Source organism: Oryx dammah, unplaced genomic scaffold (assembly GCF_014754425.2).
Source record: "Oryx dammah isolate SB20612 unplaced genomic scaffold, SCBI_Odam_1.1 HiC_scaffold_18, whole genome shotgun sequence".
Lineage (NCBI taxonomy): Eukaryota > Metazoa > Chordata > Mammalia > Artiodactyla > Bovidae > Oryx > Oryx dammah.
Window position 1 is genome coordinate 104,721,145 of NW_024070202.1, and position 18,109 is coordinate 104,739,253.

Sequence of the window (18,109 nt, forward strand, 5' to 3'; positions counted from 1 at the left end):
CAGAGTCAGACATGACTGGGCAACCAAACAACAAACGCAGTTGCCGTCAGGGGCTCTGTCCTCTGCAAAGGAAGCTCGGTTGTGCCAACCTGTCTACAAAGGGCCCCTGTGGTGCCCTACCCGCTCCCCCCTGGCCCAGGGTTGGGGTGCACCAGACCCTGAGTTCCAGGCTCCGATGCTAACTGGTACCCACCTGTTTCCCCACAGACCTGCGCAGGATGACGGCCGGCTTCATGGGCATGGCAGTGGCCATCATCCTCTTCGGCTGGATCATCGGCGTGCTGGGCTGCTGCTGGGACCGAGGCCTTATGCAGTATGTGGCCGGGCTGCTCTTCCTCATGGGAGGTAAGGCTCCGGGGTGGTGGGCTGGGAGGTCCTAGTTACTGGCATTCTGCGAGAACAGCTGGTGGACATGCGGATGGAGACCCAGACTCCATTGGGAAGACTCCCCTTTCCTTCACTCATTCCAGCAGCGTGTTTTGAGTTCCTCTCAGCCGCTCACCACTGCTGGTCCTTGCCCTCTGGGGTCTCCCACCTGGTGTGTGAGAGACGGTGGTGATGGCATTCAAACAGGTGTCGGATATGGAGCGAGTGTGAACCCAGGAGGTACTTAGGTGTTTTGAGCACGTAGTGTGTGCGTGGTATATACTGTGGGGCGGGAGGCAACTGCTGTCTGGACAGTTTCTTCAAAAGCCTACCTCCACCCTTGATTCCTGGGTCCTGCGGCTGCCGCTCCCATTTCCAATGAGGCTCTAAAGCTGGTGGGATGTCTGTCACATGTCTCTTTCACCCTCTGTCACTGGCGTGGCCATAGGGCCAGTCCAGCCATTTGATGGGTGGTCCATAAGCAGAGCTGGGTAGCTGTGAGGGAACAGGTTCTTATCCGTGGGAAGTAAAAGCTCATTCACAGTCTATGTGGCCTCTTTTCTCCCTGAAGAGTTCAAGTGGGCTTTTTGGTCTCCTGATTTGAGCCTCAATCCAAAGCGAAAGCTAACCGTGAGTGTGCCCTTCACAGGGCATTCCTTGGAGAGAGGTGGATGGAGAAATTGCATGGAGTTAGGAAGAAGGGGAATTGGTTTTGTGCAGAAGGAATTGAAAATGTATACAGGGAAATGTGTAAGGGCAGGAGGAGAAGGGGACAACAGAGGATGAGATGATTGGATGGCATTGTCAACTTAATGGACGTGAGTCTGAGCAAGCTCCAGGAGATGGCGAAGGACAGGGAAACCTGGCGTGCTGCAGTCCACGGGGTGTCAGAGAGTCGGACACGACAGAGCAACTGAACAACAGCAATGATGAGTCCCATGCACTGAAGCCAGAGTTAGATGGCAGACACCACGTGAACTGCCTGACTTGGGATCCCTGATCAGCCCCAGGAGGTGGGGAAGGTGGGGTGTCCTTCTGGAGATTGGAGGCGGCTGTCCTGGGTGGGCAGAGAGATCTGGGGGCTAGTGAGCTGTGGGTTGGGAGAGAAGGAGGAGAATTGTTGGGTTCAACTTGGCGCTGGACTGTTTATCCTTATCCCCCTGAAGAACAGACATCCCAAATCTAATTCTCTGTCACCAAGAGTCAGCCATCCCCACCCAGCACCACCTCCCCTGTGGGTCCCAACCGGACTGAGGCAGAGGCCAGGGGAGGGAGAGGCATGGGCGGCTCCCTCATCCTTCCGTCCATCCCCCGCTGAGACAGGACCGCCCCCCCCACTGCCAAACCAGCCCCACCATCTTTCCTGCGCCCCGGAGTCCTCCTCACTGAAGCAAGGGTCACATTCAGCCTGGGATGTCTGTGCTTGGTTTTAGCAGCGCAGAATCTTTTTCGTTTTCACCTTCCAGTCAGAAATCTTCTGTGGACCCCGAAATGTGAAAAGATCAAAGCGGAGTGCCTCTGTTTGCAGCGCGTGTTCTCTAAGGCTCTTGTGGCTGTACAAAGACGGACTCCAGTAAAACGGGGCTTTTCGAAGGCTCTAGAGAGGCCTCCCAGGAATCCAAGAAAAGCTGAGCAAACAGGCCTCAGGCAGAGCAGGAGTCCGGGAGCCAGGGAGCTGATGCTCTTTCATCTCAGCTCTTCCAGGTGCTCCCACCTCCCGCACGCTGCTCCCTCCCCCATCCCTCCAGGCCAGCCCTCCTCGCATCCCACCAGGTGCTGTGGGTTGCCAGCTCTGACAGTTTCCAAACAGAGATAGTGCGGGGCTCCGCTGATCTTTGCAGGTCGGCCACGCACCACACCCCAGGACACCCCCCACTCACCTGAGACCTGGGTGGCAACTCTCTCCCAGAAGAGGGTGGGGGACAGGATGGTGCCTGGAGCCCTGCCCCTCCCACCCCCCATTTGCTGGGGCACCACCAGAAGCCTAGGGCTCTGGGATGCCGGGTGAAAGCCCTCAGGCTGGACTGGGGACCCGAGACCCCTCCCCCTGTGGGGATGATCCCCTTCTTCCTGGTTAGTGGTTCTATTTTTTTTTTTTTTTTAATTTACTTTCAGCTGTGCTGGGTCTTCATCGCTGCTTGGGCTCTTCTCTAGTTGCAGAGAGCAGGGGCTACTCTAGTTGCCGTGCTCAGGCTTCTCACTGTGCTGGCTTCTCCTGTGGTGGAGCTTGGGCTCTAGGGCCCTCGGGCTCAGTAGCTGTAGCTCCCGGGCACAGTAGTTGTTGTGCAGGGGCTCAGTTGCTCCGAGACGTGTGGCATGTTCCCAGATCAGGGATCCAACCTGTGTCCCCTGCACTGGCAGGCAGATTCTTTACCACCCTGCCACCAGGGAAGCCCAGGTTAGTGGTTTGTAATCACTGCACAGTCAAATCACCTGCAGGGCTTTTTAAAGTACTGATGCTGCGGCCTCACCCAGACTCATCCAAGCCAAACGCTTGAGGTGACCCTAATGTGCGGTAACTGGGAGGGTGGGGGGAGAGCTGGGGGAACCGGTGACTTTAAGAGTCCTCCAGCTCTGAATTCTCACGGTCCTGGGGACGAACCAGTCAGGGAGGCCTCTCAGAACTTCTCTTCCTTCCCAGTTCCCCCGCCCTTATTTATGACTGCCTCTCCAGCTCTTAGGCCGCATCAGACAGGTGGTGCTGTCACAAGGCATGGGTTATTATCCTGGAGGCCCATCCGAGCCCTCATCACCAAGGGTTCCAGCTAAACCGGCTTTCCCCACACATGGACTGCCTGCTGGCCTTTTCAATGGAAAAACCACAGTTCATGATAAAATGGCAACATCCAGAAGCTGCTGTCCCGAAAGCTGCTTAGTGCTGACGGGAGCATTGTCCTATAATAGGAGCAGAGCCGTCTCGTCCACCCTGGAGCTTTGTTACCTGTGTCCGCAGGTAACAAGATGCTGGGGAGGGGAGGAGTGTCCACACATCTCATGGTGACCTGCAGAATGGCCCCAAGAGGTGAGAAAGGACAGAGCCACTAAGAGCTGATCCCTTGATCCCTGGTCTTTGGGGGAAATTGAAGCTCTAGGTGGGGGAGGGTACCCTCTCCCTTTCCAAATGAGTGCCGTGTCCAAGGAGGCCTTCCCAGGTGGCACCGGTGGTAAAGAACCCACCTGCCAACGCAGGAGACGTAAGGGACATGTGTTAGATCCCTGGGTTGGAATGATCCCCTGGAGGAGGGCATGGCAACCCCCTCCAGTATTCTTGTCTGGAGAATCCCCTTGGACAGAGGAGTCTGGCAGGCTACAGTCCATAGGATCGAAAAGAGTCGGACACGACTGAGAGACTTAGTAGGCGTGCATGCCGAGGAAGCCAGACACAGTCATTGTGAGCGGAGTGGGAGGAGGGTGGTGGTCCTGATGCCCAGAGGAGCTGCTGCCTGCTGACCCCAGGAGTCTGGTTTAGTTCAGAGCCTGGCAGGAAGCAGACTCAGAGCAGAAGCTGTGCTTCCCTGTCCCTGCTCAGCACAGAGTTGCTGAGAGGTGAAGTGTCTGCCCAGAGACAAAGCCTTGTCGTGAAGACCCTGTGTGTCATGAAAAGACATCTCAGCACCAACTACTCCCGGAACCAGAACTGGACTGGTGCCTATCCTCCAGGAGTTCCTCTTCTACAGGTGACCCATGGAAAGGCTTGGAGAGTCAGCTCCCTCTGACAGCCACCTTACGAACGTGGCAAAGCTGTCCCTCAGACTGTAGATATTTGTGACCAAAATGTCCCATGGCTTTAGCTCTCACCCAGATTCAGTTCAGTTCTGTTGCTCAGTCGTGTCCAACTCTGCAACCCCATGGACCACAGCACGCCAGGCCTCCCTGCCCATCACCAACTCCCGGAGTTTACTCAAACTCATGTCTGTTGAGTCAGTGATGCCATCCAACCATCTCATCCTCTGTCAGCCCCTTCTCCTCCTGCTTTCAATCTCTCTCAGCATCAGGGTCTTTTCAAATGAGTCAGCTCTTAGCATCAGGTGGCCAAGGTATTGGAATTTCAGCTTCAACATCAGTCCTTCCAATGAACACTCAGGACTGATTTCCTTTAGGATGGACTGGTTGGATCTCCTTGCAGTCCAAGGGACTCTCAAGAGTCTTCTCCAACACCACAGTTCAAAAGCATCAGTTCTTTGGCGCTCAGCTTTCTTCACAGTCCAGCTCTCACATCCACACATCACTACTGGAAAAACCATAGCCTTGACTAGACAGACCACCCAGACTGGCTTAGTCTCTAGCTGAGCACAGACTAGTGCCCAGGGGGATTGGACGGCCAGTGAGAACAGCTATTGGGGACCCGTCCGACCACCAAAGTTCTCCCAAGCTGGCCAGGTGTGGGGGTGGTGTGGTGAGCAGGTGGAAAGAAAGGGTCAATAAGAGCAAAAAAGGTAAATTGAAAGTGAAGGGTCCAAAGATGGAATTGCAGTTGACTTCAGATGACCCAGCTGGGGCCAAAATAAGAGGTTCTATCCACAGTCTCTTATCTGTTCCCAAATGAATAGGTGTGGCCCACACTGGGTGCTTCTCTTTTCCAGGATTTAACTATTTCCAGGCTTAAAGAGAGGGCGCCCCGCACCTCAGGAGATGACTAGCAACAAATTGTTTCATTAACGCTCAACCCGGAGGAGGCAATTAGTTAAGTACGGCAGCTCTGTCGGGCCAGGAGGCCGGGGGTGGTGGGTGGGATCCAGTTTCCCCTTTGGCAAGGCTTCTGGGGAGAATCTAGCTCAGACTGGCACAGCAGCGTTTGGTGCGACTGCCAGAAACGAGTGTCTGGTTGAATCACCAGTGGGATTCAGATGTACAGGGACAGGATGGCATGGGAGAAGGACAGCGTGGCGAGGGGCAGATGGCTACGAGGAGCACTCATACCTGACTCACCAGGCGCATCTAGAGCCGCCCCATGGGCACAGGTCTACAAACGGGTGGGAACGTCCAAAGCCTGTGCCCCACCCTCTCAGCATTCCTCTCCCACTCCTCCCACACTCCTGGAAGACATCCGTCCTTTGCCATGAGCTTTCATCAAGGCTGACGCTGGAACCTCCTGTATAGACTGGTACCCGGCAATCAGTACTTCACAGAGCAGTTGGCATCATATTTTTGAAACTATAAATCAGATGTTCACTCATCTGCTTCCAATGTGCCAAAACCTTACTCTTGAACTTAAAATCCAAATTCCTTACCCTTCTTCCGAGGCTATCTCCTCAAAGCCAGGAGCAGGGAGTCTGTGACTCCTTCCATCTCTGACCTTCAGATTCTTTTTTTTAAAGAGACTTTCTTTTTTAGAACAGTTTAGGTTTACAGAAAAATTGAGGAAATAGTACAGAGAACTTACATATTCCCCTTTGCCCTTGAACACAGTTTTCCCTGTTATTAACATTTTAGTACAATACATTTATTACAGTTAACAAATGTCGGTACGTTGTTATTCATTAATATCCGTAGTTAGTTGTTTTTATTCCTTTTTCTGTTGTTACCTGATGCCCTTTTTCTGTTTCTGAGTCCCTTCCAGAAATTCCCATTATTTTGTCATGTCTCATTGGGCTCCTCTTGACTATGACCGTTTCTCAGACTTCCTTGGTTTTTAATGACCTTGCCAGTTGAGTACTTGAGGAATACTGGTCATGCATAGTGTGGGATGCTCCTCTGTTGGACCTTAGATGGTTTTCTTCTAGTGATTAGACTGGGTTATGGGTTTGGAGAAGAAGATCACACAGGTAAGATGCCATTTTCATCACATCATTTCAAGGGTACGTGCTATCCCCATGACCTATGATGGTTGAGATTGCCCTTCCTCCCCTGGAGTAAGGAGTATGTGTCAGGCTTCTCCACTGTAAAGTTACTCTTCTGCTTCCTCTGTTTCCATGCTGCCATCTTTGGAAGGAAGTCAGTAGGCACAGTCCACACCTCAGGAGTTGGGGGCTGTTTCTCCGTCTTTAGGTGGAATAGCTACATAAACGATTTGGAATTCTTCTGCATGGGAGATGCATCTCTTCTTCCCTGTTTATTGAAAGTAAAAGCGTTAGTCACTCAGTCGTGTCTGGCTCTTTGCCACCCTATGGACTGCAGCCTGCCAGGCTCCTCTGTCCATGGGATTCTCCAGGCAAGAATACTGGAGTGGGTTGCCATTCCCTTCTCCAGGGGATCTTCATGACCCAGGGATTGAACCTGGGTCTCCTTTGCAGGCAGATTCTTTAAATTATTTATTCATTTCAATGTGGACTCATGAATGTTGATTTTATAGTTTGAATCATAATTCAGTACTGTTTACTTTGTTGTCCAGCTGTCCCAGTTTTGGCCACTGGGAGCTCTTTCAGTTGGCCCCTGTGCCCTTTGGTATACTCGTCAATGTAGCCTTTTGATTTTGCTTTTTGTGAGCACTTCATTAGTTTTGGGCACTTCAAGGTGCTCCAGACTCATCTAGTGTTATTCCCTGCCCTCGTCTTAGAACTGGCCGTTTCTCCAAGGAGCCTGGTTCCTTCTGTTGGAGAACGGTAAATCAAAACCTGGATATTGGATGTCTGCAGCATTTAACATTCCCCAACTCCCCACAACCACCACCAACATAGACATCAGCTCCATGAGCCCCAAAAGCTTATCTGCCTTGTTCTCCAAGGTACCCCCTGGGTCTAAGAAGTGTCTGCAGCCTCCAATATCTGTTGAATGCATGTGTCAAAGGAGGGAATTATGTACAACAGAGAAAGTGTTTTGTTTTTTCTTGATTAGAGCCAGAAGTCCTTCAAGAAATTAGCCTGTCTTATCTTCTGTTCCTGGTCTGACCTTCTCCTCTTCCATGGGGTTTCTTATTCTCCTTTTATCTTTATTTGAACAGTCCTGGAGTCTGTCTCAAATTCCTTTTGGATGGAGGGTATGAATTATACATGACTTCAGAAAGAACTTTCTGTCTTTAATTTGGACTCCTAGAAAGTTAGAAATGGAAGGGGCCCTTAGAGACCATCCAGTTCGACCTTCTTGTATTTCAAGATAAGAGGAGTTATGTCGGCTGTCCTAGGTCACAAGGACCTTGATAAAGGTCCAGCAGTTCTGAAAACTTACAAGCCTAGAACGAAAAGGCTGAGGCATGGGTGTCTGGTGGCAGAAATGGAACCAGGGCCCAGTCGGGGACGCCAGCCTGGCTTCTTGCAGCCCATCCTGCTCTCTCTGCTTCCAGCTTCCCGTGTGGGAGATCCCCATGACCCCCTGTGCCATACATGTCTGCCCACAGCGGCATCGCTCCGATTCTGTACTTCTGCTGCTACTGCTGCTAAGTCACTTCAGTCGTGTCCGACTCTGTGCAACCCCATAGACGGCAGCCTGCCAGGCTCCCCCGCCCCTGGGATTCTCCAGGCAAGAATACTGGAGTGGGTTGCCATTTCCTTCTCCAATGCATGAAAGTGAAAAGTGAAAGTGAAGTCGCTCAGTCGTATCCAACTCTTAGCGACCCCATGGACTGCAGCCCACCAGGCTCCTCCATCCATGGGATTTTCCAGGCAAGAGTACTGGAGTAGGGTGCCATTGCCTTCTCCGTGTGTACTTCTAAGCAGATGTAACTCTCAGAATCTGGCTCCATTCCCTTTCTATTCCTCCCTTCTCAAAGCACAAAGGGGCGGGTGGAGGAGACGGTGGCCAGAATTGAGGGCACAAGTTCTCATGGGAAGAGGAAGTCTTTAAAGCTCCTTTTCCTCCCACCTGTGATCAGTATAACGTTGTCTAACTCCCCAGTCAGTCAGGAGAGCAAAGAGGATGCTCCCAGAGAAGCTCCAGCTATCCACTTTGAGTGACTGCAGTCATCTGCAAGCCAGTGATGCTCAATGACAGCCCTCCACCAAGCCCACCAGAGAGCAGTTGTACGGTAAACCCCCAGATACCCCTCTTCTGATAGAAAAAGACCTTGATAAAGGTCCAGCAATTCTGAAAACTTCCCTGGTAGCTCAGCTCGTAAAGAATATGCCTGCAATGCAGGAGACCCCAATTCAATTCCTGGGTTGGGAAGATCCCCTGGAGAAGGAATAGGCATTCCAGCATTCTTGGGCTCACCTGGTGACTCAGATGGTAAAGAATCTACCTGCAATGTGGGAGACCCAGGTTCAATCCCTGGGTTGGGAAGATCCCCTGGAGGAGGGCATGGCAACCCACTCCAGTATTCTTGGCCTGGAGAATCTCCATGGACAGAGGAGCCTGGCGGGCTGCAGTCCATGCGGGTCACAAACAGTCAGACATGACTGAGTGACTAAGCACGCACATAAGCCTAAAATGCAGAGCCCAAGGTATGGGTGTCTTGACCAGGTGAATGTGTCTTCCAGGCAGTAAGTGGAGTGGTTTTAGGGATGCTGTGAAGTAGGACAACATCTAAGCTTCCCCATCAGCCTCTCCCTACTGTCCTCCCAAGTGCCAGCACTGCTCGGAAATGTGGCTAGGACTGAGTTTCTCTAAGTTCAGTAGGAACTGTGTCTCAACATTCATGACTCGTGGTTAAGAGAAGCGTGACCACGTAAGTTAGATACTATTCTGGGGAGAGAGGATACAATCAATAAGCCCATGACTTAACACGAGGCAAGCTTATAAAAAACCCTCAGCAAATGATAGCTGTTGCTCTTCTGTGTAAATGGTACTAAAGTGGAAGTGAATATTACACATGTACCCCAAGTGAATTCCCTTCTAATAGGCAGAAGAGAGTCTATAATCCATCATGACCAATAAGGGCATAAAGCCCATCTACCTACCTTGCTGAACGGCCTCTATAACTTCAAGTGAGATTTCGCTACAATGTCACAACTCTTCTCTTGATTTTTTGTCTTACAGCCTTTCTATCACAGTCCTCAGCAGAGATTCACAGACTACTTCATATCCTGGGATTTATCTTGCCCTTTGGAAGGTGCATATTTGAATATGTTGTAGCATCGAGGAGGCACCTTGTCAGGAAGACTAGGAAATAACATGCACGCTTGCCTGATGTAGAACCAGTGGCCAGGACAGTGTGGCTGGGGCTTCATTTTTGCCTTAAGAGTTGAAATAGACCCCAAAGCACGTGCGCCCTTACCACCCAGTGGGACCTCCTCTGTTACAGATTTGCATTTTGGAGGAGAATGGTAAGCAGCGCTGGCTCTATAAACCCTAATCTGGTCAGTGGAGGCCTTCCCAGAATGGCCTGTCACCTGCCCATCAAGCACTCAACACAGCCACACCACTACAGATCATCCAGGGCAGACGCTAACTGACGCATTGCTTCAGTTTTCTCACCTGTAACACAAGGTTAATAATAGTACCCATTTGAGGCATAGTTGTGAATACTATAGAGTTAACTTGTATAAAAAGGTGCCATTGTTCTCAATAAATTTCTAGACCTTATTATTTTTACAACTGAGATGCTCCTTTTTAAAAAAAAACAACTACCTTCAGGGACGCTTTGCTTTAACCAGCCCCATGTCACCAACACCACCACCAACAGCACACAAAGACACACACGCCACAGGGTTGTGAAGATGAAATTGTTGAACAGATATTATTTCTCTGGCTAATCACTACCCTACTCATGCGTTCATTCAATATTGATTGCCTGTACTATGTCCCGGACACTGATTAAGCTGTTGGACTGTGGTAGGAAATAGGGATCAAGTCTTGATGAAGCTTTCATTCTAGCTAGAGAAACAGACAAGAAGCAAGTCCCATAATGTAAACACATGATCTGATATCAGGGGGTGAGAACAATGGAGAAAAATTAAGCTGGGAGGGAGATGGAGAGTCCTGGGGGGCCATCATTGTAGGTGAAGGGCCATTGAGTGGGGATGGAGGCCCCTTGGGGTGGTTATGGTGAACAGAGATGTGAGTGAAGGGAGAATGCTGAGCCATGGGAAGACTCAGGAAAGATTAGACCCTGCAAGAACAAACAGCAGGTGTAGAGGACATCCTGAGATGGGGATGAGCTGCTTGGGTCTGAAAAAGCTGAGCAAGGGGAGAGGATTGTGCCAGGAGCAGAGTGAGATGGAGATACACCCAAAGCTGGGTGGATGGTGTAGGGCCTTGGAGGCCACGGTCTGGGCTTGATTGATTCTGCCTTACCCTCTGTCTATTTCATAGATTGCTCTGGGCTTTTCCCTGGGTGATCATTGGACATTGTGTGACATTTATCAGTGGTCTGGCTTCCTTTGGGGGTCCCTGAAGCTGGGGCTTCTTCAGCCGGCCATGCCCAGTTCCAGTGAGTGAGGGCGTGATGTCTGTGCCTGGAGTGGCCAGGTTAGGGTAGGAGGACTGTCATGCAGCCCCTGAAGGTGCTGCATTGCCACACACCTGGTAACATCTTTCCCCCCCAACCGGGACCAGCTCCATAATTTGTGAGGACCAGGGTAAAATGAAAACTTAGACCCCTTTGTTGTTCATTGTTCAGTCGTCCAGTCATGTCTGACTCTTTGTGACCCCATGGACTGCAGCACACCAGGCTTCCCTGTCCTTCACCATCTCTCGGAGCTTGCTCAAACTATGTCCATTGAGTCGGTAATGCCATCCAACCATCTCATAATCTGTCATCCCCTTCTCCTCCTGCCTTCAATCTTTCCCAGCATCAGGGTCTTTTCCAGTGAGTCCGTTCTTCACATCATGTGGCCAAAGTGTTGGAGTTTCAGCTTCAGCATCAGTCCTTCCAATGAATATTCAGGACTGATTTCCTTTAGGATGGACTGGTTTGATCTCCTTGTAGTCCAAGGGACTCTCAAGAGTCTTCTCCAACACCACAGTTCAAAAGCATCAATTGTTCAGTGCTCAGCCTTATTTGTGGTCCCCTTATTAAAACATTATTAAGAATTTCAAGATGGCAACAGCAGAATATTAAAGCCAGCACACAGCTGCTCATGTCGCAGGCCCCCGAGCCATCTCCACCTCCAGCATCGCCCCACACCCAGACTCCCTGATCCCAGGACACCACAGCCTTTTGCTACAGACGCTCCCAGAGAACTTGAAAACTCAGGTCTCCTCCCTGTTCTGCATGCAGCTGCCCTCCTCCCTGAGGCCAAGTCTGGGCTGAAAATCACCCCTTGCCCTTTGATGACTGGATAATCATGCAGAACAAGTGTCCCCCCTTCCCTCACATCAAAAGCTCCCTCTCCAAACATTGCTGACACAAGCTGCTAATAAGACGCGGCGGAGTGTATTGCCTACTTCCAACAGGGAGAGGAGCATCTTCCAAAACTGACAGGGTCTCAGACCGGGGAGGTAAGGTCGGAATTTATTGAGACTTGGAACCTTGGTGTTAGACCTTTATATTTCTATGCAAGTCTTTGAATAAGATTGGGTGAGAATATTGATAACATCCCAAATCAATGGAAACAGCAGGATTGAAAAAGCCTTAGCCCTCAGGCTGTCTGTTGACGCTTTAAACGAAAGAGTTGATGGATCTCCCATGTGTGCATGCGAAGTCCCTTCAGTTGTGTCTGATTCTTTGCAATCCCATATACTGTAGCCCACTAGGCTCCTCTGTCCATGGGGTTCTCCAGGCATGAATACTGGAGTGGGTTGCCACTCCAGTGGATCCTCCCTCCTCCAGGGGATCCTCCCTACCCAGGGATCAAACCCATGTCTCTTGAGTGTCTCCTGCATTACAGGCAGATTCTTTACCTGCTGAACCATCAAGGAAGAACTGATGGATCTCTTGGAAAGTTCCTATAATGCAGTCCAACCCATGGGCAGGACAGACCCAGAAGTGTCAAAGTTTAAGGAACGGAATGGCAAGGTTAGGTTACTACAGATGGTAAAGCATGGTTTTGGTACAGCATCTAGGCTGAATCTGGGTAGATGATTTGGGGTCCCACTCGGGATGAGTGATTTCTCTACAACTCTGGTGCCTACCTGGCTGTCATGCCTCCACCAACACAAACATGAACAGATATAGTCCAGACTCAGTCTGGGACCGACAGCCTGTCTTTCCTGGGTTAGAAATACTAACAGGACTGCCCCAGACTGGGGTCTCTTGCTTCCAGACAATGGGCCATCAGCAAGAATGGGTTGGGAAGGGCAGCCAAGAAGAGTGGGGGCGGGGGTGGTTCAGGTAATCTGGAAAACCATCTCTCTCCTGGAATCGTTGTCGAGAAATAAGAGAGTTCTCCAATAGCTTTTCCAGTGGGAGCAGAAAGACCCAGAAGGTGGTGGCAATGCCACAGAACTTGATTGCTATGGAAACTGAGGTAATTTCTAAAGCAGCCTCAAAAGCCTCCCTCCCTGTGGTTCTTCAAGGATGTTCTTATAGAGGTGTGCAAGCTTCAAAGAAAGGGAACTTGGCTGCCAAGCTCCTGCCTCTTGAAATCAGTCATCAATCAAAGAAAAATGCTCATTCCTGGAGTAAATGCACAGACTCCTCCTGAAAGCCTTGAAAGCTGTTCCCCAGAAACAGTGACGAGGGAGGCCCTGGTGGATGTAATGAATGGCCTCTCTCCAGTCCTGGGTGCAGAGAGGAGAATGAGGACCCAGAAAGGCGGTATCAGAAATAGCCACACCCAGGGAAGGGGGGGAGGGGATTCCCCCCTCGAGAGGCTCCTGTCTCCCCTACTGCTTGGATGTCTATGATGCACAGTGTGTACAGGGTTGGAGGGCTTCCCAGGGGGTGCTAGTGATAAAGAACCTGCCTGCCATGCAGGAGGCATAAGAGACATGGGTTCGATCTTCCTGGGTCAGGAAGATGCCCTGGAGGAAGCTATGGCAACCCACTCCAATATACTTGCCTGGAGAAGCCCATGGACAGAGGAGCCTGGTGGGTTATACAGTCCCTAGTGTCCCAAAGAGTTGGACATGACTGAGCTCGCATGCATACCACACCAAGAATCATAATATAATCAGACATATTAAGCCATATTTGACATATTTCTGCAACAAATTCTAACTCAGTTCAAAAAATATTTCTGTGAGCATACCCAGTGTTTTAAAAAAAACATAGGTCTTATTTTAAGGAAGTTTATTTTCTATACTTTTGATAGAGAGTAGAGTGGGTTTGATCCCTGGGTCAGGAAGATTCCCTGTAGAAAGGAATGGCAACCCACTCCAGTATTTTTGCCTGGAGAATCCCATGGACAGAGGAGCCTGCCAGGCTACAGTCCATGGGGTCACAAAGAGTTGGGCATAACTGAGTCAAATTAGCGTGTACGCACACATGTGCAGGATTGCTCAGGGTACCAGACACAGGGAAAATGTCCCAGACCAGACACAGGGGCACCCTGAGGTAGGCTGAGAGGACATCACCAACAGGTGAGCTGGGGTATGTGCACAGTAGAACCCCAGCTCCCTCTGGGGACCAGAGGGGTGATCTGGAGAAGCAGCCCAGGGCAGAGAGCTGGGGGCAGGGCCAGGCAGCCCCCATAGTGCAAAGTCAGGCACGCCTTGGGCCCAGGGCTGCACCCCCTCCACCGCCCTTCACCTCACTGTGAATGATGACCCCTGTGGGGGTTAGCAAGCCCAAACCAGTTGCTATCTACATTGTCCCACGGTCTGCTGGCGATGGCCTTGAAGGTCTAGGAGGTGCTGGTGGGGGAGTGATTCTTGGCAGACTGAAAGCATGATACTGGAGAAGGTTTGTGAAGACAGACCCAGAGGTATCAGTCAACTCTGCTCTCCTGGACCTGCTTCTTCATCCAACAGAACTAGGGCTTTGGGGACAGATGGACAATGACTCACTTTTCATCTCCAGGTACAAAATACTTGGTGGCTCGGGGTAAAGGAGCCACCTGCAATACACAAGACACAGGAGGTGTGGGTTCAGTCCCTGGCTCAGGAAGATCCCCTGGAGAAGAATATGGCAACCCACTCCAGTATCCTTGCTTGGGAAATCCCATGGACAGAGGAGCCCGGCGGGCCACAGTCCATGGGATCACAAGAGTCAGGCACAACTGAGCGACTAAACAAACAAACAGAAAAATAGTTAGAGAATGAGTGCCTTTGTAGAGCGTTTCTCTCCCTGATGTTCTGGAAGTCTCCTCATTTCAAATATGCTTTGCTCTTATCAGATCATGTCTCATACCATGTGTCTTGATTTGGAGTTTGGAAAATACCCTCACCCCATCTATATGAGCCATCAGAGCATCAAGGATGTCCAAGATGTGGTTGTGAGAGAGGCGAGCCCATTCCCCACTTTAGGGAACCATTGGAATCTGCCCAATGTTCATAATTCATTAAATAAACAACCCCTTAAGTACCTGCTAAGTACTTAAGGATAAAACATATGATACTTTGGAGGATAAAAGATAAAACTCCTGCCTGCCTGAGAGTTGCCTATGATCTTAGAGGAGAGTGAGACACCTAGACCAGTTAGTCTGATAAATGAGCCATTTCCTTTTTCAAGACTGACAACTTTACAATGCACAATATTAAAAACAAGAGAATTCTGTGTCATTTTAGCAGTAAGGAGGATGAGGACCTCTTTGATCTATCTACCGTTCTTGGGAAAGGAAGGTGCTGGTCACCCAAAATGAAAGTAAAAGTCACTCAGTCCTGTCTGACTCTTTGCAACCCCATGGACTGTAGCCTGCCAGGTTCCTCTGTCCGTGGGATTCCCCAGGCAAGAATCCTGGAGTGGTTAGACATTTCTTCCTCCAGGGGATCTTCCCAACCCAGGGGTCAAACCACAGTCTCCTGCTTTGCAGGCAGATTCTTTACTGTCTGAGCTACCAGTTCGTTGCCAGGTGACAATTTTTAGTACACAGAGCTCCAAAGGGAGGGGAAGCTCCCATTTGACCTTCAACATCCCACCCACCACACCCCCAAGAGAACAGGTGGGAGAGGCAGTGAGAAAGGGAAGAGCTCGCTTGTTGGAGCATCAGTGCTGTGTCAATGGCAGATGCTGCCCAAACGTTATTGACCTTTCTTCTTTCTGGCAGTCCTTAAGGTCGGCATTATTACGCCAATTTTGTACATAATGAACTTGACCCAGAGATCCAAGAAACAAGTTTTAGTCAGTTCAGTCAGTTCAGTTCAGTTGCTCAGTTGCGTCCAACTCTTTGCGACCCCATGAATTGCAGCACGCCAAGCCTCCCTATTCATCACCAATTTCCGGAGTTCACTCAAACTCATGTCCATTGAGTCAGTGATGCCATCCAGCCATCTCATCCTCTGTCGTCCCCTTCTCCTCCTACCCCCAATCCCTCCCAGCATCAGAGTCTTTTCCAATGAGTCAACTCTTCACATGAGGTGGCCAAAGTATTGGAGTTTCAGCCTCAGCATCAGTCCTTCCAATGAACACCCAGGACTGGGCTCCTTTAGAATGGACTGGTTGGATCTCCTTGCAGTCCAAGGGACTCTCAAGAGTCTTCTCCAGCACCACAGTTCAAAAGCATCAATTCTTCAGTGCTCAGCTTTATTCACAGTCCAACTCTCACATCCATACGTGACCACAGGAAAAACCATAGCCTTGACTAGATGGACCTTTGTTGGCAAAGTAATATCTCTGCCTTTTTTTTAAATATATATATCTGCTTTTTAATATGCTATCTTGGTTGGTCAGAACTTTCCTTCCAAGGAGTAAGCATCTTTTAATTTCATGGCTGCAGTCACCATCTGCAGTGATTTTGGAGCCCCCCAAAATAAAGTCTGACACTGTTTCCACTGTTTCCCCATCTATTTCCCATGAAGTGATGGGACCAGATGCCATGATCTTTGTTTTCTGAATGTTGAGCTTTAAGCCAACTTTTTCACTCTCCTCTTTCACTTTCATCAAGAGGCTTTTTAGCTCCTCTTCACTTTCTGCCATAAGGGTGGTGTCATCTGCTTATCTGAGGTTATTGATATTTCTCCCAGCAATCTTGATTCTAGCTTGTGCTTCTTCCAGTCCAGCGTTTCTCATGATGTACTCTGCATAGAAGTTAAATAAGCAGGGTGACAATATACAGCCTTGACGTGCTCCTTTTCCTGTTTGGAACCAGTCTGTTGTTTCCTGTAGAGTCATGCAATTAAGTAAATGGTGGAGCCTTAATCTAAGGTCTTCAGATCGATGCCCCCTCTTTCTTCTCTGTTCCTGGAACATGTGGGAGAAAAGAAAAGGGTACCGGGCGAGGCCACCTGGGATGAAGAAGGAGGCATAAGAAGTGAAGCAGAAGGCAGACACAGGCTCACCCACCAGCTCTCATTAGTGTCTGGAGGCCAGAGGGGTCCTCCTCTCCCCGACTTGCAAGGGACAGGTAGATGTCCCTTTGGGTAGGACAGGAGGAAGATGGGTAGAGAAGACCTTAAGGCCCACCCAAGCAGAGTGATCAGTGGGGACTGTGGGTGCCCAGAGAAAGGGAGCCTTTCTCTCCTGGGGACTCAAGGGCAGCCTCACAGAGAGGCTCAAGATTGAGGCTGCGGGAGGAATTCAGTGAACTCGCCCCTTCAAGGGCTTTTCATGTCCATTTATCAAATGAAACTGCTCCTAGGATTGGAGTTGGCCACTCTTCAGGAGCAGTCCATCAAGTCTTTATTTATTCATTCTGGTTTAGGATTTCACATGTCATTAATACATTTCCGTTCTTATATATCTCTATGTAACTAAACTCTATTGTGAATGAAGCAAAAAAAAAAAAAAATCCCTTTCATCGTTTAAAAAAAAATGCTTAAGCAGCTTTATATCAAGTTAAATCTAAATTTAATATGTTATTTGAACCCATAATTTTGGCTCTGGGGAGGAAGGAATCTGGTGGCTGTGTTCTTCCTACCACAGCCACCCCCGCAACCCCTGCCAACAAAACCCAGGAATACCTTAAAGATTCTACCACCCTCATGGGCTACAATTTATTCTAAATAATAAATTAAAATATCCTCTCCCATTTAGCTCTTAACATTTTCAACTGAAATCATATTTCCCAGAAACCTCTGGGTCACAGATTCCTAGGGTCTTTGAGTTAGTACAGCCAAGGGCGGTGGGATGGCGTTTTCTCTTTATCTCAGCTTTCCCATCTGGGCCTGTAAAGTAGGAAACTTCTCTCCTCTCTTTAGAAGCATACCAACCCTACCTTAAAAAAAAAAAAAATATATATATATATATATGTATACACACACACACACACACACATATATATATATATAGAGAGAGAGAGAGAGAGATTTTATTTATTTATTTGGCTGTGCTGAGTTTTAGTTATGGCATGTGAAATCTTTAGTTGTGGCATGCAGACTCTTAGTTCTGACATGTGGGATCTAGTTCCCTGACCAGGGATGGAGCCTGGGCCCCCTGCATTGAGAGCACAGAGTTTTAACCAGTGGACCACCAGGGAAATGCCTTCAACTCTACCTGTTAAGGCCTTGCTTCCTAAAGGAGAAGAGGTGACTGCCTTCTGATTGGTGAGGTTGCCAGAGGAGGCTGAGCTCCTAGGCCCAGCAGCATCTGGGTAGTCTACTTTTTGCTTGGTCTCTTTCGTGGCCAACATTACCAGAATCAAGGCCCACCACCCAGGCCAGCATCAGGAGGCCTATTTCTCTTTCTTTTTCTGGCCCACCAGTGTGAGTCACTTCTGGGTGAGTGTATCTCTCTGCAGAACCAAACATTCCCTAGGGAAACTATCCTAAAATGTCAGCCTAGCGGGGGAAAGTATTACTGAGCTTGATGGTGGCCAGGAGCCAAGCCACAGTCGCCATACTTGCCTTAACAGTAAAAAAGCTGATATCTTCTGTCCTCTCTACCTTCTTTCTGGGACTTTCTTCTCATCAGAGTTTGAACTCAGAAAATGAAGAGGGGTAAATGAGGACTGTT

The 18,109-nt window shown here is 49.6% G+C and overlaps 1 protein-coding gene across 1 annotated transcript in view; it reads left to right on the forward strand.

The window, feature by feature from the left end:
• The window catches only part of TMEM178B (transmembrane protein 178B), a 113,344-nt gene that overhangs the window by 76,951 nt on the left and 18,284 nt on the right, over positions 1 to 18,109 (forward strand). Inside the window, exon 2 of the mRNA XM_040259899.1 lies at positions 208 to 345. Coding sequence (XP_040115833.1) covers positions 208 to 345 — 138 coding nt within the window. The remainder of the gene's footprint in view (positions 1 to 207; positions 346 to 18,109) is intronic.